The sequence below is a fragment of the Haliotis asinina genome, chromosome 2, assembly GCF_037392515.1.
Source record: "Haliotis asinina isolate JCU_RB_2024 chromosome 2, JCU_Hal_asi_v2, whole genome shotgun sequence".
Classification (NCBI taxonomy): Eukaryota; Metazoa; Mollusca; class Gastropoda; order Lepetellida; family Haliotidae; genus Haliotis; species Haliotis asinina.
In genome coordinates, this window is record NC_090281.1 from 20,415,408 (window position 1) to 20,442,319 (window position 26,912).

Below are 26,912 nucleotides of genomic sequence, written 5' to 3' on the forward strand. Positions count from 1 at the left end.
TTTCAGGGCCCCTTTTCATTCTATTGAACTAAAAACGATTATAGTATCTCGTGTATGTGTAGATTATTTTTGTCAGTACCTTTTCAACTTACCATAAATGAAATGATTCGTATTCTAAGCCAATCATATTCAGCGTAACAAAATGCCCAAGCGTCTCTGACGTCATCGTAGCTGGGGCAACACGACGCTTTCTCGCTTGGCGGAAAACGTAAACAGTCCTAAAAATGACGTTGGAAGAGTCTCAAACCGAGGAAAAACAAGAAGAGGTGTTGCTCCCCGATACTAACATTGTGACGCATTGTGTTTACAAGAACGATGTGACAAGATTTGTTAAATGTTTTGAGGATGACGAAGATCCCTTCAAAGAGACCGTTTCAGATTTTTTGAACACACGCGATGAAGAGGGAAAGTCTCCGTTAGATGTTGCTGCCACACTTGGGAGGATTGACATGACAAGGGAATTATTACAAAGAGGGGCTGACATCAACAATGTGACAGCAAAAGGTGAAGAAGCTCTATAGTGAAGATGCCTCGCATATTACCAGTATCTATATTTATAAACAAGGATGCAACATAATTCATAAGCTCTGCAGGGAAAGACTTACACCCGTAGTTTTATTTTCGTCAAATCATATCACTTTAGTATATATTCCTCATCTGATAACAAGGAGTTTAAACATATTTCTTTAATTGTATCTTTACGTAATGAAAGACATATCCAGCTGATAAAAATGTCACCCAAGGACATATTTCCTCATTGTTAAAATTTAGTGGGGATACAGGAGGAAGTCTTACCCTGCACAGTATTGTTTTTTACTGTTCAGTATTTGAAGACATCAAAACCTTTATGGACATTGCATTCTTTATTGTTGGTGACAGTTTTCATAACCTCCTTTGGTTGAATTTTGTCACTGAGTTACTGATCCAATAATCTTAGCTCAGTCGGTACGTTTAGAAAAATAAAGAAAAGATGTTATCTTTTTTTCATCAGAGGCACTATCTGGTGACCACTTATCGCAGCATACCAGTTGTCGCCAACACCTGGCTGTAGCGCTTGCAAAGACAGCTTGACTTCCATAGTCTATCGCTATAGTAATGTGTCAATGTGTGAAATATTGCAGAAGTAGAATTCAAGCTGTCTAGGTGTCTCGCTACAGCTAGGTGTTGGCAATAACTGGTGTGTGGCAATAACTAGTTGATAACCAGGGCCCCGTTTCACAAAACTCTCGTAAGCCTAAGATCTCGTAACTTTTCTCGTAGCATTCGCATCTCTTGTGCTACAGTATAGGAGGCACAATGGCTACGAGAAAACTTACGAGATCTTAGGCTTACGAGAGTTTTGTGAAACGGGGCCCAGTGTTGTAATATTGCATTTGACGGTGTGTTCAATATAAATTCATGTAAATTGAACCTCAATTTTTCTGCTTAGGTCCTGTTATCAGTCGATTACAAGTGACCTTGATCAAGTCACCACGTTCACATCACTATAGCCATATACACATACATGCACATCACTGTACAGTGAAATAATCATGAATGAGCTGCAGAACTTTGTTTTCACGTCAATACTTATCATGTAAACTTGCTGAAACATTCTCCAGGGTACTGTCCACTGCATCATGCAGCAGCGTGGGGGAGGATCGGTGTGCTGAAGGTACTGGTGGAATTCAGTGCCAACCTGCAGCAGCGTAATGCTCATGGAGAACGTGCTCGTGAGACGGCACTGAGGTACAACAATGCTGAGTGTGTTGATTACCTGGACTGGGCAGGTAGGCAGGAATATCTAGCATCATATGTTCAGATGACATGATATTCAAAGTTTCAGGAATCAAACTTAGTAATTAACCATTAGTGAGATCGTAATCAGGCTTCCCCTTGTAATACATACATAGAGATTAATGAAAGAATGTTTGAATGATTTAAGAAGTCAGAAAGTAAAACTAGTAAATCACATGATTTGCAAAAGTATATAAGAAAAGGAACAGAACCCTTTTCCACACAATGTGACTTGCAGGGCCACACTGAGATGCTAAGTGTTGTTACTGTTGTTACAGAGGCCAGGGTACAGCTGGTGGAGACAATCAAATCAATTCAGGAAACTGTCACCGATCCTGAGAAAATTCAAGGAAAAATTTCAAAAGATGAAAAGGTAGGACCTGTCAGTGATGATAAAATTATGTTTTTTTTGTAGGTAAGGATGAGTTCATATTAGTTTTCTTAACAGAATCTATTTGTGTGTTATTCAGGTTGGAATTCCCTCTCTAGAATCTGGGCTTAGATTTTAAATGCTTTCGTAGTGTTAAGATAGTTGTAAGTTAATGCTAATGAAAATGACACTTAGACTAACTTAGTGTTAAGAGATCTTCGAAAATTAAGTCCCATTTTTTTTTCTGATGTGAAGTTGTTAGAACCTGTATGGGGAATATAGATAATTATTCCTCCTTTGTAGACCTTGTTTGGGGATATCTGAGGTTATTCCCCTCCTTACATCTGGTTGAGTGGTGTGTAGAACGTTATTCCTCTCCGAAGAATCTATTTCGTGAACAATAGGATGTTGTTTCTCTCCCTGGGAACTCACCAATGGCTGCATGTACACGGTGGGCGTAGCTAACAACAGGCGTTACATACTACATCAAGGTTTTCAGCGCCTTGCTCTTACGCACCATGCACAATGTTGGTTTAGAACATGTGTTACTACGCCTGACTTAACAGATTTATGTCGAGGTGCAGTGTGCTATTTTTAGATTTTCAAGCATCTGTGAAAAGGACGGAAACATCTTTGCCGTATATCCGTTTCAGACTTAATCGTGGAAAGTCAAAGAAAACTGAAACAAACCGAACTTTACTGATGAAGACATGATGTGGTGGAAGTGTGGATGGAGCCATAATAAATATCACCTCTTGTATCCAGTATCTTGAAAATATGAATTCTCCTGAATGTAAATCCTCTGTGCTGATTACGGTCGTCATATATTTATAAAGGGTTGGACCTATTTCTAAATGTACTTTTTCTACAGAACTGTATCTGTGATATCTGTATATGACTGACACTTTTACAGGGCTACACCATGTGTACGCCTGCTTGGCAGGTGCCGTAAGTATACAGAACTGCGGCTTGAGTAACTTTAGCTACAGTTAAGATATGCATGCTGGTTAAATGTGGCATACAGTCACAGGTAGTGTGATATATTGTCTTATTCCTATCTCTGGAATATGGTTCTGTTGAGCCTTTGATGTTATTCTTCTGACTGTTCTGGTTTTATCATATGTTTATTCCTAGAACTTGGCTGTCAATTCTTGTAAGGAGAAGAATGAGTGGGTTGAAGGCACAGCAGATGCTACCACACATGACTTCATTGTCCAGAAGCAAGCCCTCCAGGAGATAGTGGCACCGATTCTCCAAAAGATTGCAGAGCCTCGTAAGTTGCTGTACATTTCAGTCTGTTAAATAAATCAAATTTAAAGAATATTCTGGGTCCATGTATTACTGGGAATAGACATTGAATCTCTCTTATCGCTAAGACGGTCGTAAGTTAATGTTAATGTATGGCACTTATGAATATGTTAGCGCTAAGAGATCTTCGAAAATGTAGGTCCTGGTGTGTGAAAAGCCTTTGGTTCTCTACAACATGCCATCAGTCTTGCTCCTGTGTAGAAGCATAATTGCTCATTACCCAATGACTTTTGAAAACCTCTTCATCGCTGTTTCCTCTTTTAATGTGCCATTTTACATTTCTGTGGGGCAAAACAAGTTCTCTATCTTGTTTTAAATGGTTGTCTGGATCACAGAAATTAATTAACCAAAAATATTTGTATGAAGTACAGCGTTAGCATAAACCTTGGCACCAGATATATGCTACTATTTCCTTCTTGTTCAGTAGAATTCATACTTTTTTAACTGCACTGATTTCAAAATATTTCTAACAATTTGTATCCATCCCAATCCAGGGTAGAATTGGTCTTCAGCAACCCATGCTTGCCATAAAAAGCGACAATGCTTGTCATAAGAGGTAACTAACGGGATCGGGTGGTCAGGCTCGTTACGTGATTGATACATGTCATTAGTTACCAAATGCACAGAGTGATGCTCCTGCTGTTGATCACTGGATAGTCTGGTGCAGACACGATTATTTACAGACTGCTGTCACATAGCTGGAATATTGCTGAGTGCAGCATAAAACCAAACTCACTCACTCCCAAATAGCCTAGAAGCTAGTTAGTCGGTATGAACATGCACATTTGAATAACAGTGTCTGTTTGTTTTGTGTTACAAGGTCCAGAAAAAGACGTAAGTTGTGTGACTTGCAAGTGTGTTGTTTACACAGCTGTCTGTTATGCTACTGGAAGTAATATGGGTGTGAACTAATAACTCTCTGCTTGACTATAACATCATAACATCTCCAAAACATATCACAACCCCTCAGTACCCTGTGCTAGCTTATTGTAAAGGCTGCATTGAACATTGGTCAGAATCAGCCATGCTCATGCTGTCACCCCTGGGTTTAACTGGCCCGGACTTATTATTTACAGGTCACTCAAGTATTGTGGACTGCAGCATTTTCACAGCATTCATTCCCTCATGCTGCCTTCCTGTAACACAAACGTTCTATAACAATGAGCTCTTTCTGTAGGCTCTGTTTTACTGCTGCTGCAAATCTGTTCTCCTGGAAAGCTTCTCCAATATCAGATACTTGTACCAAGAAAAGACGATTATTAGGGGATAAACATAAATTGGAAAATCAGAGGTATTTGAAAAATTGTAATGCCTCTAATTTTTTGTATTTAAAACTTCATGCTACGCCTTAGGCTTTAAATCAAATTTAGAGCTACACATTTGGTTTTAGGTCAAATTTAGAGCTATTGTAATTTTGCTATATTTTACTGATTTTCCAACACAGTAAGTATTCTCTTTGAACCTCATTAACATGGTCATGGTCAAATGGATCACAGAATGATCAGAAGCTAAACAGCTGTGGGATGGAGACAGGATATTCTTGTTGGTAGGCAGTACATCACCTGTTCTACTTGAGGACTTTTTTAAAGCTGCCATGGAAATAAATAGTGTTATATCACACAACACTTCTCTAAAAGTAAATAATGCATTTCTCTCAATAATACTAACTATCAGCCCTCAGGGAAGCTTCCAAGTAATACATGTACGGACCAATTGTTTACATTCCATAAATGGCAGGTGTTTTCTCTGTCAACATGAAGCTGAGTGCATATGTCCAGACATAACAACATAGCCTAATAGGACAAAATATTGTCGAAAATGTGTGACATTGTGCCTTTAAGGAACTAGAGGACTATGTGTGCTCTGCAGATATCTAACCCAGGATCGTGTGAACATTTCCACTCTCTATCAGCCATTAAATTTCTGACTAGCTCATACTGAGGATGGACACTTTGTCCATATGACTGAAGATTGCATCTGTGTGATGTCTTCAAACCCTGCTACAACCCTTGCCACATCTGTGCCCAGCGTCTCTCTGTGCCAATAATGTTTGACTTTGAGTCGTCCAGAAGTAGTCCAAATGTGTCTGTTAGAATCATTTTAAGTAAAGGTCAGTGTTAGTGTTGCTGTTGGCAGAACTTACTAGACAAAACAGAATTTTCCATGACTTGGCATTGGGACAGTGGATAAAGTCACAGACTGCAATCTGTTTGGTGTCTGTAAGTGGGGAACACCTCTGAGTTATATTCATATGGTACTCTGGAATATGCCCTTCGGAGAATCAAACCTTGGTCAAGGTGTGATGAGCCATCCCTTTAACAATACAAGATCCTACAGCAGGGTTGTGTGCCAAGTGTGGTCCTTATACTGTGTAACATTGGAAAATATACTGATGGAAACAAGTAGGGGAACTCATGAAGGCACAGGCATTCCCTTATTCTTTTCCAGGTTTCTTCACAAGCGTTGTATACAGGACTATGAATGAAAACCTAGAAATGAATCAGGAAGTTTTGTACTGTCATGTATAGCAGTAGTGGAGACTGTCCTATGGAGTGTCACACCCTGGTAGATGCAGTCGAGTTCTATTTCTGTAATCATAGCCCCCTTGGGTTTAGACAAAGTTACAATTTTATCAACTGTTTACCTTTCGCATTAATGACTAAACATTTGATGCCTCATCATTGGACTGACACTGTCTCTGATTTCTCCAGTAATTGTGAATCAGACAACACCTATACTTCACTGTCATGGCCCCACCCACTTGTAATGTGTGGCTGTAGTAGAAGTCAATTTCCAGTTGCATAAAGATGTGTCAGTATCAAAACACCTGTAGTGCAGTTGTATGTATGCATGTGTATTCAAGCACCCCTGTCAACATAGAGAGCAGCTGTCATCACTTGTAGTGCAGCTGTATACATGTATGTATAATCAGGCATCACCATCAATGCATAGTGCACCTGTGTTTGTGTATGTATAATTAGGCATCACCAACAATGCGTAGTGCAGCTGAATATTTGTATGTATAATCAGGCATCACCATCAATGCATAGTGCAACTGTATATTTGTATGTATTAATCAGGCATTTCTGTCATCACTTGTAGTGCAGCTGTATATATGTATGTATAATCAGGCATCACAATCAACACATACTGTAGCTGTATATATGCAAATATAAATCAAGCATTTCTGTAAGTACCCATAGTGCAGCTATATATAAGCATGTATTCTCATGTTGAAAATGGCTGATGCAGGTGACGTTTGGTAACAGGTTGCATGTGGTGCAGTATACGTTCAGTAACAGGTTGCACATGTTGCTGTACCGTCAGTAACAGGTTGCACCTGATGCAGGTGACCTTCAGTAACGTTGCATCTGATGCAGGTGACCTTCAGTAACAGTTTGCACCTGATGCAGGTGACCTTCAGTAACAGGTTGCGCCTAATGCAGGTTACCTTCAGTAACAGGTTGCACATGATGCAGGTTACTTTCAGTCACAGGCTGCATCTGATGCAGGTTACTTTCAGTTACAGGTTGCATCTGATGCAGGTTACCTTCAGTAACAGGTTGCACATGATGCAGGTTACTTTCAGTTACAGGTTGCATCTGATGCAGGTTACCTTCAGTAACACGTTGCACCTGATGCAGGTTACCTTCAGTAACAGGTTGCACATAGTGTAGTACCTTCAGTAACAGGTTGCATCTGATGCAGGTGACCTTCAGTAACAGGTTGCACCTGATGCAGGTTACCTTCAGTAACAGGTTGCACATGATGCAGGTTACTTTCAGTTACAGGTTGCACATGATGCAGATTACCTTCAGTAACAGGTTGCACATGGTGTAGTACCTTCAGTAACAGGTTGGACATAGTGCAGGTTACTTTCAGTAAAGGTTCCGCCTGATGCAGATAACAATACATCCTTCAACATGTTATAGCTTTCGTGTCTTAAATGGGAAATGACTGAAAGTAATATGTTTCTCTCTGCATGACTTGGTACAAACATAAATATTTGTGTACTCTTAAATCAGTAACAGCAGTAATCATATGATAAAGATTTATTAATAAAGGTAATGCAGAAATGAAACACTTGCACTTGGTGCAGGCTCTGAACAAAAATGAAATCACACATTGATACATGCGTAGATAGATGCAATATAGATGCAATACAATATAGCATCATATATGTACATATCAGGGCTGATGGACAGGTCTGTGTCAGAAGTGGGTCCACATAGGCAGAGTTGTCTAGGTGTGAGTGCTGTGCCTGGTGTGGATCCACATGACTAGTGCTGTGCCCAGTGTGGGTCTGCATGACTAGTGCTGTACTTGGTGTGAGTCCACATGATCAGTGCTGTGCCCAGTGTGGGTCTGCATGACTAGTGCTGTACTTGGTGTGAGTCCACATGATCAGTGCTGTGCCCAGTGTGGGTCTGCATGACTAGTGCTGTACTTGGTGTGAGTCCACATGACTAGTGCTGTGCCCAGTGTGGGTCTGCATGACTAGTGCTGTGCCCAGTGTGGGTCCGCATGACTAGTGCTGTACTTGGTGTGAGTCCACATGACTAGTGCTGTGCCCAGTGTGGGTCTGCATGATTAGTGCTGTGCCCAGTGTGGGTCTGCATGACTAGTGCTGTGTCCAGTGTGGGTCTGCATGACTAGTGCTGTGCCCAGTGTGGGTCTGCATGACTAGTGCTGTACTTGGTGTGAGTCCACATGACTAGTGCTGTGCCCAGTGTGGGTCTGCATGACTAGTGCTGTACTTGGTGTGAGTCCACATGACTAGTGCTGTGCCCAGTGTGGGTCTGCATGACTAGTGCTGTGCCCAGTGTGGGTCTGCATGACTAGTGCTGTACCTGGTGTGAGTCCACATGACTAGTGCTGTGCCCAGTGTGGGTCTGCATGACTAGTGCTGTACCTGGTGTGAGTCCACATGACTAGTGCTGTGCCTAGTGTGAGTCTGCATGACTAGTGCTGTACTTGGTGTGAGTCCACATGACTAGTGCTGTGCCTAGTGTGAGTCTGCATGACTAGTGCTGTACTTGGTGTGAGTCCACATGACTAGTGCTGTACTTGGTGTGAGTCCACATGACTAGTGCTGTGCCCAGTGTGGATCCACATGACTAGTGCTGTGTTTGGTGTAGGTTCACATGACTAGTGCTGTGCCCAGTGTGGATCCACATGACTAGTGCTGTGCCCAGTGTGGATCCACATGACTAGTGCTGTACTTGGTGTGAGTCCACATGACTAGTGCTGTACTTGGTGTGAGTCCACATGACTGGTGCTGTGCCCAGTGTGGATCCACATGACTAGTGCTGTACTTGGTGTGAGTCCACATGACTAGTGCTGTGCCCAGTGTGGATCCACATGACTAGTGCTGTACTTGGTGTGAGTCCACATGACTAGTGCTGTACTTGGTGTGAGTCCACATGACTACTGCTGTACTTGGTGTGAGTCCACATGAGTAGTGCTGTGCCCAGTGTGGGTCTGCATGACTAGTGCTGTGCCCAGTGTGGGTCTGCATGACTAGTGCTGTGCCCAGTGTGGGTCTGCATGACTAGTGCTGTGCCCAGTGTGGGTCTGCATGACTAGTGCTGTGCCCAGTGTGGGTCTGCATGACTAGTGCTGTGCCCAGTGTGGGTCTGCATGACTAGTGCTGTACTTGGTGTGAGTCCACATGACTAGTGCTGTGCCCAGTGTGGGTCTGCATGACTAGTGCTGTGCCCAGTGTGGGTCCGCATGACTAGTGCTGTACTTGGTGTGAGTCCACATGACTAGTGCTGTGCCCAGTGTGGGTCTGCATGACTAGTGCTGTGCCCAGTGTGGGTCTGCATGACTAGTGCTGTACTTGGTGTGAGTCCACATGACTAGTGCTGTGCCCAGTGTGGGTCTGCATGACTAGTGCTGTGCCCAGTGTGGGTCTGCATGACTAGTGCTGTACTTGGTGTGAGTCCACATGACTAGTGCTGTGCCCAGTGTGGGTCCGCATGACTAGTGCTGTACTTGGTGGGAGTCCACATGATCAGTGCTGTGCCTAGTGTGGGTCCTCATGACTAGTGCTGTGTTTGGTGTAGGTTCACATGACTAGTGCTGTGCTCAGTGTGGATCCATGACTAGTGCTTTGTCTGGTGTGAATCCACATGACTAGTGCTGTATCTGGTGTGGATACACATGACTAGTGCTGTGTCCAGTGTGGGTCTACATGACTAGTGCTGGCCCCATGTGGGTCCACATGACTAGTGCTGTGCCTGGTGTGGGACCACATGAATAGTGCTATGTCTGGTGTGGGTCCACAGATGGTTAGCTCTGTGTCAGTTGTGGGTCAACATGGTCAGTGCTTTGCTAGGTGTGGGTGAGCGTAATCCTTATAATTTTCTGTAAGACAGGAACAAATTATTATTATTTTCATATCTTTGTAATACTGTATTGTCAGTTATTATAATTACAGTGTGTCTTTGCTGTGAAATTCTCTCAGTGAATGAATTCAGTTTATCAAAAATATGTAAAGCGAAAAAATATACTGTTTGCAGTGGGATTAGACACTTTAACTACAGAATATTCTCTCTATATCTCTATCTTCATCCACACCTGTCACCACAGCTTTGCATTACATTGCTCTGTTTTTATTGCAGCAGGGGAAAGGGCAGAAAAAAAGTAAATAGACAGCTTTCAACAGGATCCATGTCTTCAACGCTCCTCCTCGACGGAACCAGGAAGGTGATCAACATCCACCATCTTGTCAACATGTGCAGTTGCTTACAGAGGTGTTGCTATGTACCAAGATTGTACATGATATGCCTACCTATGTGTCCATGTGTTACTTCAGTCTGTATTACTTCCAAGGTAACTTTACAGGTTTTCAGAATAGTTCTTTAGCTCAGTTTTGCATTACGGTACCATCATTATAGACAAAAATGAATCTGATAGCTTGAAACCGTTTAGATGAACTTCACACAAGTCAGACATAAACTGGTTCCTTGTATCATCTTGTTTGTGATAGTCATAATGACCAGATATTTAATGTAACTTCAGTGATGTTCAGGTACGTGTTGTAACATGACTGAAGTGCTGCATTTTGTCATCAGTCTTGAACATCATTGCAAGACACTGTGATGAAGACCTTGTGATGAAGACCCTGTGATGAAGACCCTGTGATGAAGACCCTGTTGCTGTAATATAATGTGTACATAATGTTGTAAATATTAGGATATTCACTCAGTCTGATCATAACATATATCTAACAATGCCCTTATACTGGGGAAAAAATGTCTTGGACAGTTTCCTTGTTTTTGATTAGATAATACTGGTACTGCTGTTCAACAATCCCCCTGATCTTATGATTGTTGTCTGTAAACTATCAGGTCTGGAACAGATAATCTAGTGCTTGATGTGGGAGCAGCGATTCAAAGCACTGGGTAGTGAAGTCATGTGATGAGCCAATTCATGGCTTGGCTTGATGTGGAAATAAACACTCAAGTGATGCAGTTCTTGGATGTTAATCACTTTGGTAAAAAATATGACCACATGAAACGAATTCCTACTATGGGATAAAACTGTGTTCAGGGTTCCCAGAAGACATGGAAAACTCAACCTAATGAGAAGTATTAGTATCTGTAATTTACTGAGAATAGAAAGTGCAATCCCGATTGTAACATGCGACAACTAGAAGTCAACACCATGAACGTTGGCTAATCCTCTCACAATTGTAACTTGGCACGAGGCCAAAGGGTCTAAAGCTGTGAATACACACTGAGTCTTTGAATGTAGAGAAAAATGTGAAAAAAAGTTATATTTGGTACTATATTTTCTCAGTTAATTGTAGTAGTTTTGGAGCTTAAGTACAAATCAATTCATAGTGTCCATTTCAGTGGGTATGGGGCCAAATCCAGTCTAAGTAAACTTAGTCTCAGTGTTAGTTTCGCTACACTTCACCGCCGAGTCTAGCAAAACCTAGTAGGAGGTTGCGTCAGGTAACCTTTGAGCGACCAATGACCATCCAATCAAACTCGAGACGGTTAAATAGATTTAACCAATCAGACAACGGCTACTATTTAGGGATCGGAGGGACTTTCAAAATATTCACGTCATTGACACAGATCTCTCCACAAACAAAAATCTGCATATAACAGAAGTTATTTGACCTGTAGTATATATGCTTTGGGGTTTCTGTTGACATGCATGGTTACCATTAGCTAATATTTCCACAAGATAACATCCTTGAATATTGCCAAAACACTATTTTCAGTGACTGTTTACTCACCGTTGTCATGGTTGTACATATGCCGTGTGCATCACCCGGAAGCCAGTGTACGCTAAATAGCATTCGGAATCGTTCTGGTATGAACCTTTTCGAGATAAAAAGTTCTAAAGGTATGTGCGAATGTGCACTTTCGCGATTTGGTAAGCTGTGTTCTGATTGGTCAATCTCAAAGGTTACCTGACGCGATCTCCCATAAGGTTTTGTTAGACTCAGTAGTGGAGTGTAATGAAGAGTGCTGAGGATAAGTTTACTTAGACTGGGGCCAAATCCAAAACTTCGTACTTTCCAAACATTGTATTAAGAGGTTGAACAATAACACAACATCTTCTCCATGTTGACCCACTTTATTCAACTGATGATGATGATGAGAGTCAGTGAATGCTAGTATGTACTGCTGCCAGTAACAAAAGAATACACTTACTATGTGATTCTCAGATTCAATGTTGTAAAGGAGTAATTACTTGCAAAGATTTGAACACCTCTATTGAGGTTAATACCTCTGGATATGCTTTATTGTATAATCAATGTGCGAAACAGCCAATGGCCCACTAGCCCGTAGTTAGTAAAAATCAAGTCCGGGGAGTAAATCTCAAAGTTACTGGTCTGGTGAATTTTCTCGGGGTAAGTTTGTAAATATATCACTTTCTCCAACCTGTTAATTTATAATATACTTTTATATGCAGGATTATGGTCGGATATAAATGTTCATCATATTAACAGCTGAATGATGAAAACCATGTCTACCTTCAAATTTTGGATCAGTGAAATATTTTGTGGGTTGAAACTTTCAAGCATAGCTAGGCCGACTAGCCCTACTAGCTAGGAGAATTTGGTAACACACTGGGTATAGTGTGTTGTAATTTGAAGAACAGGGCCTAGACTTTAAAAGCTCTCCAAGCATTATGATAGTTTAAGTTAATGTTAATGTATGGCACTTACGACTATCATAGCGCTAAAGAGCTTAAAAAATTTAGGCCCATTATACCACCAACAGATCGAGATGGTGTATGCAAGTGGTCTTGTCTATAGACCATACATGGTAACTGCTGTGAAACCACATCATGACTTGTTTATATTGTGCATTCAAACTTTGTCACAGGGCCACCTGTGTACATTAAGGGGACAGTCTTTAACCTAGGTTCCACAGGGTTTCCAGGACAGTATTCATGAACTGTAGTCCTAATGTTCCAGCAACATTACTGCCCTTATCCTGGAAATTACCTTTTGCCACTCAGGGAGTTAAACCTTTGCACATATCCTCATCCTGAGGCATTTTACATGCCCATTGAAATGAGAAACATTCACACTGACATGTGTAACATTCACTCTGCAATGTGAAACATTCATACTGTCACAATCACACTGTCATATCCAAACTGAGATGTTCCTCGGTGCCCATAGGTAAGTCAGCCTCCGTGTAAAGTCGAGATAAACACGATCCTGTCATTGTCCTGAAGTTCGTAGTCCAGCTCCCCCTGCATCAGGTAAAACAACATCATGCTTGAATATGCACTTCTCTCATCATATCAGGATCTACAGTCAGGCTGTGTTAGTTTGCTTCCTGATAATCTGATTCCTGCGCCATTCGAACATGCTCAAGCTGTAACAGTCTTTATTTACCATTTGAGCTCCAAATTTGGCTTATCTGTGTTGAGTGAGTTTAGTTTTACGCCGCTCTCAGCAATATTCCAGCTGTATGGCGGCAGTCTGTAAATAATCGAGAAGCATGGGAATTGATCCAATGGTAAGTGTTGGTCTAATCACAATGTCATCCCTGGAGCTATAACAGAAAATGTAAGCATGCATTCATATCACTGAGAGCACACTCACCATCAATTCCCAGTCGGCATCGTTCACCAGAACTAGGATTCCAGGTCGCCTGTATGACAAAACACAGCATCATTGACAGTGTTATACTGCATCTCCCACAGTGTCATGCAGCATCAAACACAGTATCATACAGCATCACCCAGTGTGACACACCACCTACAGTGTCAAACAGCATCACCCAGTGTCATACAGCACCACAAAACAATAATGGCATATACAGCATCACCCAGTGATAAACAGCAGCACTCAGTATTATACAGTATCACCCAGTGTTATACAACATCACCAAGTATCATACAGCATCACCCACTGTCTCTTGCATAACACTCAGTGTCATACAACATCACAGTGTCACACAGCATCATTAACAGTATCATACATCATCCAGCATCACCTAGTGTCCTGCACCATCACTGTGTCCTGCAAAATCTTACAGCATCACCTATAGTATCATTCAGCATCACCGACAGTGTCACACATCATACAGCATCACCCACAGTCTCATGCAATATCATAGTGTCACACAACATTGCCCAGTGTCATGCAGCATCACCCACAGTGTCATACAGCACCATCCACTATGTCATAGACCTACATTGATAACTTTCCCCGTTGTGATATTGCTGGAATATTTCTAAAAGCAGCTTACAACTACGCTCACTCATCGACAATGTCATACAGCATCAACAGAGTCATGCCATATTATTGAATAACCACCAAAACAATCAGTTTCATCTTGTCTCTTCCTCTTGAGAATGATCATTACAAGGCAGCTCAAATCGAAACAACATAATGCTTGTTTCAAATGTTTCCACTTTGGTAAAAGCAACTGTCCTTGGTATGGCGCTAACGAAAATAAACAGGGCAAACCTTGGACACCAAGACATGACATGAGATCCCCATGGAAAGAAAGTCATGACGTGAGATTACCACGGAAACAAGTCATAACATGAGACTGCCATGGAAAGAAAGTCATAACATGACTTGTTCATTGCACATGTTCAGACTCTCTTGGGACATTCACACAACAAGCATCATATTTCGATATTTGTGATTAAAAATAAATGGCCGTTATATATTATTTAGTGTTCACAGAATAGAGATAACCATGGTGATCACACTTACACAGTTTCCCCTTGCATGAACAATTCTGGACGTTCCTGCAGCAAGTTGTCTCGGATCCAAGGAAGGAACCTCCTCATGTTCCCTGAAGAAAACTTGTGATAAAATATTGAATATTGAAATTGTACAGTTCACATGCATAAATGCACAAAATGTGTCTGACTGACTAACCCATGCACAAATGTGTGCGAGGAAGCAAGGAGACAGCACAGCACAGGTTAATGAATGTATAACTTTCTCAGCACTTGAGCACGTGCTTCTTGAAAACTGGCTCTGCCTTTCTCTGTACTCCTCCCTTGTAATAAACAGTGAACTGTGTAAATATTTCAATGACAGTTTGTTGAACAACTTTTTTATTATTCAGACAAAATACCTCAGAGTTGGTATGATGTTTTGATTATAACCAGTGTTTTATTGAGTATGTTATGCTTATTAGTTTTTGAGTCACACTGCAGGTCATCGGTCCGTTTTTGAGCCAAACAGACTATAGGAGTCTTCTTCTTACATGTCTCATTTCCATCTGGGAGATTCACATCATGTTTCTTGACTTTATTAAACAGCAGCTCTGCTCCCCCACTGCAAAAAAATAATTGTCATTAAGCATGAAGTTATATACTGATGATGAAGCCCTTAGAATTAGAGATGAATTAGATGCTTGTCGTAAAAGCTGACTAACCTGACTTGACGTACTGACTTCTATGACAAGTACAATTGTATCCGATTTGATGCTTATGTGGTCATTGTATGGTCCAAATTTGATTATTATACAATCAAAGACCACACTAATTTGCTCCAAAAAATGGAATTGCTGGGTGCAGGTTTAAGTAGCACTGACCCTAAACCCCATATCCTTTCTCTTCATACCACAGATAACATCATTATCACTTAATACAGTGACATTTTCCCTGTATGCTATGGCAGGAACACGACGTTTAGCTAGCTGAACTAAGTTTATTGAAACCATTGAACGGAACATTTTGTATCAGTTATTTTTTAATAAACAAAGGGTATCTTGACAAAGAGATACAATAAAACCCAAAAGTAACTGAAAAAAATCTACGCAGGTATTAATTGATAAAAAAAAATTATTACACATCATATCATCACTCAGTCCATATCTGACGTCGGCCTGACGGTCTTGGTCAGATATGAGTGTCTCGGGATCATATCGTGCATGATACGAAAAATGAAGTATAATAATCTCTACTTCCTTTAACATGAAATAACATAGAATCATGATTATTTTACGGGCGCTTCCTTGAATGTCCCTGCATGCTAAACAGTCTTCACACGCTTTCTTGGAATCGTTCGAGGCGAGATACCATTTTGCAAACAGATGAAACCAATCACCAACAAAGTACAACATTTAATCTTTCCAGTAAATAAATATTTCACTGAAAATTTACCTCAACTCAAGAGTCACACTCAGCGTCATGTTTACCGCTACACATGCAACTTCCGTTAAGGGAGGTAATACTTGGCACCGGTGTTACTAAAAGTAGAAATAAACAGTTAATGAAATATGCACAACAATATTCATATTGAATAATCTCTTATAAACTATCGAAATTATCTGAATACTTGAGTCGTTTTAAGGTAGTCGAACGAGACAAGTTGTTCTATTATCCTATCCAAGAGTTTAATTGAGACCTAGCAGAGACCATGTACTGGATGATCATGTTTTAGGAGATAAAGTTCGCTCTACCCCAATGTGTTTTGTAATAAAGTGTAGTTTTGCTCTGAACTACTAGAGAGTGTGTGTGTGTGTTTGTGGACGTGTATCCACGTGCGTTTGTTTGTTTTTGTGTGTGTTTACGTGAGTGTATATGTGAGCTGTTTTCATAGCCATCAAGATATTATTATGGATCAAATTATCATCCACAACAAATTTTGTGCTTAATATTCATATGATATCAAAACTATTTAGATAACTTTAAAACTACGCATTTTGCCTTTCTGTCAACGTTATGAGTGAGTGAGTCAACGTTTTACATCGCATCAGCAATTCTGTAGCCACACGGCGATGAGAAAATGTTAGTTACAATTAAATGCTTGTCGACGAAGGACAATGAAACAGTAAGATACATATCACAGTTCAATTATAAAACAAACCAGGTAGTGTTAAGACAACGTTATGGGAACCTTATCGCCTCATAAAGTGTTCCTCTTGACACCATTTGATGTTCATCATCAAGATGGAATAATAAATAAGCGAAATGAGTTTTACATGGCGATTCATTATTTCCGTCGACCATCTGTGGGCCACATATTGAGAAAATTCAAGATTTTAAATGATAAAGCACCGCGTCTTTTGAGTGAGTGAGTTACAATGTTAAGTCATATGGGCAGTATTTCAGCCATATCGTGAATATCAAGACATATACATTAACAACATTTATGGGTGACTATATCAAATTTTAGCGACTCTTGAAGCAATATCGTGTGCCTGGTCATAAGCAGTATGAAGATTTATTCCCGGAATGGCCCTTCCCACAATGCACGTGGCCCCTATAGTTTGGCATGAAATGCACGTGTGTTGTGCCCTTAAATGCACAACTGTGCACTTAAGCACACCACACACGTGGACCCGTTTGTTTGTAAATAACTCTTCATTCAATGATCCAATGGATCACAAACTTTGCAAGTGGATGTTTTCTCAGACATCGCACCCTTCAAACTGTATTTAAAGCACAGACATGTACCCGACACACATCATTCATCACAATGTCTCACCACTGTGTTGTATGCGATAAGACTGTCCGAAGAAATCAACATGCTGTGTCTTGCGACCAGTGTGAGTTATGGACTCACAGAGTTTGTGGCACAGGTATATCTGTATCACGCTACCGTGAGATATGCGCAAATGAAGAAGATTTCCCCTTTGTATGTGTTCGGTGTGAAGGGAATTCCTTTGACAACATGCTGGACACCGTCAACTTCCATCTAAGTCTGGAATCAACTGCCGAGTCAAATCCCCCATTGTCACCCACCCCAACCTGGTCAGTTGACAGCAATCAGAGTGAGAGTGGAGGTAATTATCGTGTTTGTTTAATGATTGTCCGGACATGTTACCTGTGTAATTAATCCGAAATTGTGATTTAACGGTATTAAAGTAAGTGTATTAACGGTTGTGTCATTGTGCAGTTGTTATATTCTGCAGGTGAAGGAAAAAGCCGTCAACAATATCTATATGTCGGGAGCCAGCATTGTTGAGGAGGCTCCCATTTCTTCCTGCGACTGACGTGACAAGACTATTCCACAGAATATCGGATAGGGTTCAAGCGAATGGGATGTTGCGTCAACTCACTGACTATTTTGAAAGTCAATGGATCACCCACCCTATGTTCACCCCACGCACCTGGTCCGTCTTCAATATTGCGGTCAGGACTAACAACTTTGTTGAAGGTATACATTTCATTTAATAATACATACATGTAGACATTATCATAATAATAAAAGTTACCGATATTCTTGAATAAAATAATAATACATTAATAGTAATAACCATATGTATTTTTCTGTTTAGGCTGGCACAGGCGGATGAACAACAAGGTAAGGGAGCAGTCTCTGGGAATTTACCGCCTGGTCCCAGAACTATATCAGGAGGCTAAACTCCTTCCCCTGCAGACCAGGCTCATCCAGGAGGGACGTCTAAAGGCCTATGTAAGAAAGACGTCATTCGCAAGGCAAGATGAGATTTTCTCCCTGTGGAACCATTTCAAGGATGGCGATCTTTCCTTGTCCCAACTCCTGACGAGATGTGCGGCCATTCATGGGCCCATCCATTGAGTTTAAATAACTCTTATCTCAACGGTCCTTTTCAGGACCACCAAACAACCCAAAAGAATGCTTGATAACTTGATAAATAAACATCTAAACATTACAAACAATTAAACAATAAAGTCAAAATAATAATAAAGTCAATACAACAATGTTTGATATATGGTGACGTTTTAGCCCTTTAATCAGTAGCCGTTTTCGCCAATTTGGTGCCGTTTTCACCAAGCGATTTTGGTGCCGTTCTGCTGTGGTGCCGTTTTAGGTATAACCCCGCTGTTACATGTCACTGGCTCCTTCCCTCTGCAAGCAGTCAGCGTTTTGTTGTTTATTTTGTTGACAGTTGCATTGACAGATTCTTTCATGCAAATGCATAAAATCGGCGATTTACAGTGTGATTAGGTTTTCTGACAAAACATCCACTTACAAAGTTTGAGATCAAATGGATCCTTGGATGAAGAGTTATTTACAAAAAAACGGGTCCACATTCATTTCATGGGAGACTATAGTTTTTCACTCCTTGTAAACGAACCATCCCAGAGTGGCCCCCAAACACTGTTCAAAGTGTTCCCACACTGGCCCCTGTTAATCCAATAAGCTTAAATACAAACTGTATTGGACTAATTAAGGAGGTGTGATGCTTTGAAAGAACTCTGATGAAAAAGACACAACAAACCAATAAGTGTTTTATGGTATATTTACAATATTCCTTGCTTTACATTTACATATTAATACATCCTCACTTTGAAATTACACCGTATTTCTAACGGAAATGGAAAACGTCCGGTGTGCTGGGACTGATGTCTTTTGGAAGATCAATATCTAGAAACAAGTAACATTAACTTATTCTTTGTCTGAATAATAATCTTTAAACTTCGAATATTGTACCAAATTAAATATGCAAATGCTTGAGATTTGCAGAGCAGTTCGATCATTGTGAATAAACATCATTGAAGGATCAGTCACTTGTTAGGTCGTTTGAAATAGGGTTATTATTATGGGTCGTTAATATTTATTCATCGGGGAGGTTGGGTGGATTTCAATACATATTTTTGAGTGATTGCATCACATGTATTAGCTCATTGGTTAGTTGTGGGGCATATATTTACCTTTTCACCTAAAAACCAAGTGATGTATTGATATCATCTTGTCGGCATTTGTTCTATTTATTACTCACGTAATAAGTAAAATAATTACTTTGGAATTTCCTGCGTGGATCATGTAATGTAGCTGGGTATTCATCGTATAGCCTCAGAGCACAGTCACACCACGCACCCAATGGTAATACTTCGTAGCGCAAATAGGGGTGCGCAGCACAGAGAATATTGCCAGTCTTCTTATATGTGCGCGAAGCGAGTAAAGGTTGACAACGTACTTCCCTCGGTTCGGTTCCGAAAGTATTTTTCATTTCAAAATAGAATATCGCCACCATCAAAGGTACACTCCCATTTCCTCACTTAATAATAATAATGTGTATTTTAGCGTGCCATTATCCACCCACTGGTACATGCTCAATGCGCTACACAGAAGCATGCATACAATACATGCAAAAGAAAAACATAATAAAATAAGTATATGTTGAAATTGGTAATAAAAGGATTGATATTATAAATAAGCTTAGGAGAAAAAAGTAAGTTTTCAACTTAAGTTTGAATGTTTACAATGTGGGGGACTGTTTTAAGTGGAGAAGGAGAGGATTCCACAGAGTAGGGCCAGCGTACTGGAAAGACCTCTTGCCAAAGGAAGCAAGATGAACTTTGGGAGCTGAGAGGAAACTAACAAGAGTGTGGACACTTTCCATTGTGATGTGCTACCGGACCGTCCCAATGAGTCTGATGTGGTAATAGCAGGTATGGCACAACTTATCAGCTTGCGAATCTAGAGACAGGTCTGAATCAAGATACACACCAAGATCTTTTAACACCTCTGAAAGCGTGATGATAGCTGAGCCATTCTTCACACTACCAACGTTCAATTTGTCCAGTTTCCTATGTTTTCTAACAATGAGAGACTCTGTTTTAGTGTCATTCAGTTTTAGTTTTCTGCCCGCCATCCATGTCTTGATTTCTGAAGTACATTTCTCAATCCGTTTGAACGCTGACTGGGCATGGTTTGGTTTGAACTTTGTCAGGAGTTGGTGATCATTTGCATAGCAAAAATGTGGAGGGGAGAACTTGTCGCTGCTCGTAGAAATTTGGTTGATAAACTTCAGGAAGAGCACTGGGCCCAGAACCGATCCTTGTGGTACTCCACATGTCAGAGTAAGCTTTCGTGAATATATTGGGCGTGCTCCCATATTTTGAAACCCATATGTAATAATCAATCAACTGAAATATATTTTATTCGACATTTTAAGCGCCACTCGTGGTATTCAGATCATTCTTCACCTCCATTCCCCCTACCAGCTCCCAGTTCGTCGTTATTGTTAGAGATATCGTAACATTTTATTCTACATACAAAACATGGCCGAATAAAGCTGGGGAGGTAACTCCTCCAGAAGTATTCCATATGGTGAACACGTATGTAATCAACAAGTATAATTATATAATACCCTCCTATTCCTTCAACCGGCGAAGGACGATCTGATATACCACGAGTTGTTGTGCTTGAAATGGTGAATAAAATAAATACATTTCACGTGAGTAATTATTAATTATGGGGTTGGGAATCTGAGAGCACAACCCAGTGAAGAAATGGGTGTATACCGTTAATGGTGGCGAAATGTTATTTTGACATGAAAATTATTTTTCTAACCGAAGCGAGGAAAGTACTTTGCCAATCTTTGCTCGCTTCGCTCGCATCAATGAAGACTGGCCAGTTTCTTTCTGCTCCGCACCCACATTTGCGCTAGTTTTGCCTGTGGTTGGTGATCCGAGTAGTAAGCCATTGCTGTAGAAATTCCCTCTGGCTCGGTATCAGCAGCCTAGCTTTTGATGAAGCGATTTTTTCGTACGGCAGTCAGAACATAGGAATTATGCACTAGTAGTGAAGACATATACAAATGCTGTAAAATAACATATTTTGTTGGGTATTTTTACATCATGTATGTAGAGTGGGTTCGGGGAAGAAATTAGCTATAAGAATAAAATGGGAATTCATTTGAAAATATGGAATTTAGGTGTAGAGCAGGGAAGGTTTCTTGAGTGGAGAGCTATCCTTTTGATGTTATTTTGTTACTTTTATATTTTCAATTACTTTTAATAGAATAAACTATTATTATTTACATTTATGCCTTACGTCATATCTAGTTGAAATGATTGAAAGATGGCATTGAACTGAAGAGGATTTGTATACTGTTCATCTAGTTTTGGAGTTTTTTCCAGCTTATATTAAAATTTCAACTAATTTGCTACTGGAACAATTAAGATCAATTATGCACTGATGATGTTTGTAGAGTAAAGTAAAAGTAAAGAGGTTGGAGTAGTACTAGTAAAGATCAATTAGGTCTCGCCAGGAAGGTGGTAACTATTTTGCTGCTGGGACATACATATAGGCTGAATTGGCATTTTGGATAATTTGTTTTCCTATGTGCATTACGAAAAGTATCAGAATCTGAAAAGTTGTGTTTTACGTTGCATGTGACCTTTAACATTTTGAAACTTACTAATCTCTTGAGAAGGCACCAGCATTTTCACACGCAGTATTTTTGTGATTTTACATGATGGCTAATTCGTCTCTCCATGCGCCAGCGGATGAAGGGATGGTAGGGTTCATGCAGGAAGCCTAGGCACTGCAAGTCCCCATGGCACCTAGTACAGTGATGTAACTTCTGTTGTTGGCGATCTGCAACCTTGTTTCATATTGTTATCTTCTGTAATTAAACTATGTCAGATTTAATTGCTAGTATTAAATTTAAATCAGCGAGAATCTAGTTGGTTTTTATCCTTCGCTGACAGGTGTTTATAATTTACTTTTAGTTATTAATACTGTATGATTTGATTTAGTCGCGAAATGGCTGAATATTGCCAAATGTGACTTAAAATCGTAACTCACTCACTACCTTCTATATTGACGTGACGTTTCTCGTCAGCATATTTTACAAACAGGATATACGACAAATACAATCCGTATCTGTTGCCAAGAGAAGTACTCCCACTTAGAAACTGTCATCAACATTGGAACACGCTCCAAAGAATATTTAAATATATATCTTAAGGTGTGTTCCGATAGACCATAGAAGTCCTGAAGCAGAGAGTCATATAGTAGTTTTTAAAGTTGTACGTCTTCAGGAGAGGAGAAGTAAAATTGAACTATCTCAACTATTCATCAGGATGTCTTAATTTCCAAACTGTGACACAATCCACAGAGCGTCACCTCAAGAACAATCCACTCAGGCCTCAAGAAACAACATATTCAAAGACAATCCTCAGATTTTAATCTTACATTTAATAGAAATGGCAACTGGAAGTGACAGATTTATGAACATCGTTCGCTCCTTCTCAATGTCCTTGACAGGGAGACGGGAGCGTCTTACACCAAAGGAGTGCCGTCTTCTTGCCTGTGGTCCAAGAGATGTAACTGAAGCCCTCAAGCAAACCTTCCAGGCAGAAACAGACATGGCATCAGCGACACTGAGCACCCTCAACATGAGCATCCTTCAGGGCCTGATAGCTGGGGTAAGCCGACTTTCTGTGATGACGAATGATGCTTTTATCCTCATCTTCTACATGGACGATGAAGACTGCTTCCAGACCATATCAGCATTCAGAGAACGAATCATTGAGATGAAGGGAGAGGACGTGCCATTACTGATTGTTGGCTATAACCGAACCACGTCTGCACCACGGATCATGGGTCCAGAGACCGCAGACTGCCTGGTTACAATCGAATGGGGTTTGAACTACAAGGAAGCCTCCGTGGGTCGTCCAGAAGATCTGAAAGAGGTGTTAAAAGAGATGTTCAATATCATCGGAGCAAAGCAGTCATTGAAAAGTGCACTTGACCGCAGAATGACCAGTACCTGATGTGTTTAAACCTCTCAGGTGGGCCTAACACCCTTTTCAAAATTACAACATTGGTGAGTGTTTGACAAGGAAATGCCGCACGTGAATAGCTGCCACTATATTAAAGGGATCTGAAATGTTCACAATGACAGTTATGATCATGTTAACACTCTGCCTCTTCCTCGAAAGAAGATGTTCAACATCACCGGAGCTAAGCAGTCATTGAAAAGGGCAACTGACCGCAGAATGACCACAGGTTTGGGCATGAGCCTCAATTCTGTTTCAAATTACATATTATGTACTTGCAGGAGTCTGCCCAACACAACTCTCGTGCATGAATAATTGCTACGGTATTGTTGACATTTGAAATGTTCATGATAACAGTTCATGTTGTTGCTCTGCCTCTTTATTGAAATGATTTCATAATAATGACAACCTTTAGTTGTTGTCAGTCAGTCTGCGGCTTGTTTTCATGTTGTATTCTCATCTCTAGTTAACATGTTTTAGAGTGAATTACTAGTTGTAAATTGAAAATTTGTGCTAAACTAGTTATTTTACAGTCTGTCGTTGATATGGATTTACAATTTACCCTTAAGTTCTTAAGTCACTCACTCGTAATATTGTCATCACATGAAGTGCTTGTTCCTTTATTGTCATTGTATTTATGCATATGGTTTCGATGAAGATGAAGTCACATAGTCTGTCTTAACGAAGATCCAAATAGATAAGATTATCATACGAAATACTCATTTGATTCAATAATCTGTCTCAGTAGTTAGACATAGGAATGCTTCCTTGTGCTTGAAAATGGTTTTGTTCACATCTTCTAGAATGCCTCTCAAAGAGTTTAGTCTGATATACATCGAAGGCGTCCTGAGCTACATGAGGCCTTCTGAGCCCATCAGTCAATCGGGACCTTAGCGCAGGTTTATGATAATATTCATCATAAACAACATAAGTAATTTCTGGTCGTAATCCACGTGGATTAAGGAAAATATGGAAGATGGGCGACATATACATTTTACATGGAATCTAATATAAACATTATTAGATACTGGTTAAAATTATATAATAACTGTCTCATACAGATTGCTAAGAACATGCTATGATTATGATGATACCATATCATGGAAAACGTAATTATTTAACAGACATAAAACACTTAGTATCATCTATCGGCTTCGTCAATGCCTGGCGTTAACAAGTATAGAATCTCATTCTCATTTTGTATGTTCAGTTACACAAAGACGTGAAGATATGTTCCTAGAAAATTGTCTAATCCCTCATTAGCTACTAATTGTTTTAAGTACAAAATGGTATAAGATTCCATATATACAGAAGATTATCTTTCAGTTTTGACTATATGACTCCCTGGCGAGATTCCGCTTGTTGAAACTGGGAGATATCAAGGAATTAAGGGAGAAAATAAAATCTGTCGAATGTGCAACTTAAACGAGTGTTCGCCCAGTATACTGATCGATAAGAAATTGATGTAAATAGTATTATTTACATGCTGAAACTCATTTATATAATTGATGTATAACTCCAGTAAAACACATATAGAAGATTGTCCACATATATGCATAAAGCATTTACTCTCAGAAAGAATTTTCTGCTACCAGCACATGATTAATTAATGTACTGCTGGCCTTTCAGTGTGAAATAAAGGTTATTTGATCATAATCATCATCGTCATCATGTTATTTTTCAAAGGTGCAGTTAGAACAGCAACAGAGAAGAGGGCATCAACTCATGGAACAATATTCAGCTCACACTGACTCGCAGAAACGTTTTTGGTTGCTACAAAACATTCCTTAATTACTCTAAATTACGTGAGTGAGTGAGTGAGTTAAACTTCAGCCATATGGTCATGAGAATTTGAATATATGTATGCTTAACATCTTAAGCAATATGTGGATGGTTGAAGAACTAGATTACCTGCACTATTGTTCGCCAGTAGTTGAAGGTAGATCATTATTCATAGGACAATGGGGATTTACAATACTTTAGCTACCTGCATGAACCCATACTAGATTTGCACCATCCCTTCGGGTGTTGGCGATTATGGAGGCATTTAGCTTAACCTTAAAAGGGCAAACATCCTGCCATTAGGTGAGTGAAATTTGCATCAAGTCGGCAGTATTTCAGGGTGACTCTATGTAGGGTGTTCACATACTGTTTGGTTTTAGTACATTTTAGGTTTTCATACTAGTTTTACAATTATCTCTGTGAAATTCTAATTATTTTCATTGTCCTTCGCCGAAAGGTTTATATAATTTACCTTGATTTACTAAGTATTATGAAATTATTACTTGTTTTCACTCACGATGTGGCTCAAATATTGCCGGTGTCATTTAAAATCTTAACATACTCACTCACGGAAGAAAGCCTAGCAATATTTCCGTCGTCTTCCTATGGTCCACAATTTAGAGAAATTTTAAAACACGGCGTGTATACAAGTAAAGTATATGCCTGTCTTGGCATAAATATGTATTATACAAAAACTATTTCGCGCACACCGATATGAAAGGTATGGAAAATGATCCAGTAAATCAAAGGTAAAGCCTCGAAATCTAGATTTCACCACTTCTGTGACAGAATTCACAACTGTATTGGTTTTTCCATCATAAGGGATAAATATTTCAAAATTCAGAACAATTTAGGATCTTTCTTTTAATGTAGGTTGATCATTTGAACTCATACATTAGTTTTGATGTACTCAGATTTCTCCTATAAATTGATAGGGCTTATAAATAACTTAGATTGTCAGTGGCTATACCCTCAAGGGGGCTGAGGTAACGTAAAACTGTTTTTTTTCCCCTGAGAAGGCATGTAAGTTCCACATATTTCGACGTATATCTGAGCGCACTATACCTTTAAACGGAGTATATTTGTCATTATATTTATTTGGCTAAACTAGCTCACTATCGCCAGTGACTGAAGGAATGATGCCAACAGCTAGAGTCCGTGTAGCTAGCAATGGTACTACAAGTCCAAATGGTTCATAGTATGTGATCTGTCTTCAGTTACTGCCGGTCTATATTGCATTGTCCCGTAATGTAATGAATGTTTTAATACTTACATGCTAGTTTCAAGTTTTTAACTGTGATAAGGTAGTTATTTTACAGCCCTTTTTGGACAAATTTTACGAAAAAACTCTATTTTCTATTGAAGTATATATATTATTACGTGTCACGATATGGCTACTGTGTTGCCAGTGTGACTATAAACCTTAACTCACTCACAAGATCAGAAGGTTCCAAAACAAGAGCTCTACAATGCAGTGTCGAACGACAGTGTAGATGGGATGTAAGGTAATCATTTCATTTCATTTTGCATGTTTTTCCTGCATTTTGCCAATCTAATTGCTGTCGCAAATGGCTGAAAATATTCAATGATATAAATACATTCATTGGCGTTAACAATAAGGACAAGATCAGGTTTGTTGGCTTAAATTCTTCTGAGGCCTTAAATGGGTCAGAAGTTTGAAAGTATCATTTTCCATGACACCCCGGACATGTTCCGGGTCATA

At 39.9% G+C, this 26,912-nt stretch overlaps 3 protein-coding genes across 4 annotated transcripts; 2 read left to right on the top strand and 1 right to left on the bottom strand.

Moving 5' to 3' along the window:
- The first annotated feature begins 148 nt into the window (after nucleotides 1-148).
- On the top strand, nucleotides 149-10,929 carry LOC137272335 (ankyrin repeat domain-containing protein 45-like). 2 transcript variants are annotated; one of them, XM_067804702.1, is made up of 5 exons: nucleotides 149-504; nucleotides 1,602-1,769; nucleotides 2,055-2,149; nucleotides 3,281-3,429; nucleotides 10,081-10,929. In XM_067804702.1, exons 1-5 carry the CDS (start codon nucleotides 225-227, stop codon nucleotides 10,322-10,324), a joined length of 936 nt encoding a protein of 311 aa, XP_067660803.1. In that variant the 5' UTR covers nucleotides 149-224; the 3' UTR covers nucleotides 10,325-10,929. The 2 variants fall into 2 exon arrangements, with proteins under 2 accessions (XP_067660803.1, XP_067660805.1); XM_067804704.1 differs by having other exon boundaries at nucleotides 3,281-3,419.
- Nucleotides 10,930-12,033: 1,104 nt separating this feature from the next.
- On the bottom strand, nucleotides 12,034-16,142 carry LOC137272336 (ubiquitin-related modifier 1-like). Its single transcript, XM_067804705.1, has 5 exons — nucleotides 16,067-16,142; nucleotides 15,166-15,236; nucleotides 14,664-14,745; nucleotides 13,539-13,587; nucleotides 12,034-13,183 (listed from the first exon to the last, which is right to left on the bottom strand). Exons 1-5 carry the CDS (start codon nucleotides 16,093-16,095, stop codon nucleotides 13,115-13,117), a joined length of 300 nt encoding a protein of 99 aa, XP_067660806.1. The 5' UTR covers nucleotides 16,096-16,142; the 3' UTR covers nucleotides 12,034-13,114.
- Nucleotides 16,143-22,831: 6,689 nt separating this feature from the next.
- LOC137271625 (GTP-binding protein Rhes-like) lies at nucleotides 22,832-23,401 on the top strand. Its single transcript, XM_067804063.1, has one exon. It carries the CDS (start codon nucleotides 22,832-22,834, stop codon nucleotides 23,399-23,401), a length of 570 nt encoding a protein of 189 aa, XP_067660164.1.
- Nucleotides 23,402-26,912: the final 3,511 nt, after the last annotated feature.

Bases quoted from the DNA above. Each gene is read 5' to 3' on its own strand.
- LOC137272335 (XM_067804702.1), top strand. From the start codon at position 225: ATGACGTTGGAAGAGTCTCAAACCGAGGAAAAACAAGAAGAGGTGTTG. The intron at 2,150-3,280 runs GTAGGACCTGTC...GTTTATTCCTAG, and splicing joins AAATTTCAAAAGATGAAAAG to AACTTGGCTGTCAATTCTTG. The intron at 3,430-10,080 runs GTACATTTCAGT...TTTTTATTGCAG, and splicing joins GCAGAGCCTCGTAAGTTGCT to CAGGGGAAAGGGCAGAAAAA.
- LOC137272336 (XM_067804705.1), bottom strand. From the start codon at position 16,095: ATGACGCTGAGTGTGACTCTTGAGTTGAG. The intron at 15,237-16,066 runs GTAAATTTTCAG...ATTTTTTTGCAG, and splicing joins AGTGTGACTCTTGAGTTGAG to TGGGGGAGCAGAGCTGCTGT. The intron at 14,746-15,165 runs GTAAGAAGAAGA...AGTTTTCTTCAG, and splicing joins CCCAGATGGAAATGAGACAT to GGAACATGAGGAGGTTCCTT.
- LOC137271625 (XM_067804063.1), top strand. From the start codon at position 22,832: ATGGCAACTGGAAGTGACAGATTTATGAACATCGTTCGCTCCTTCTCA.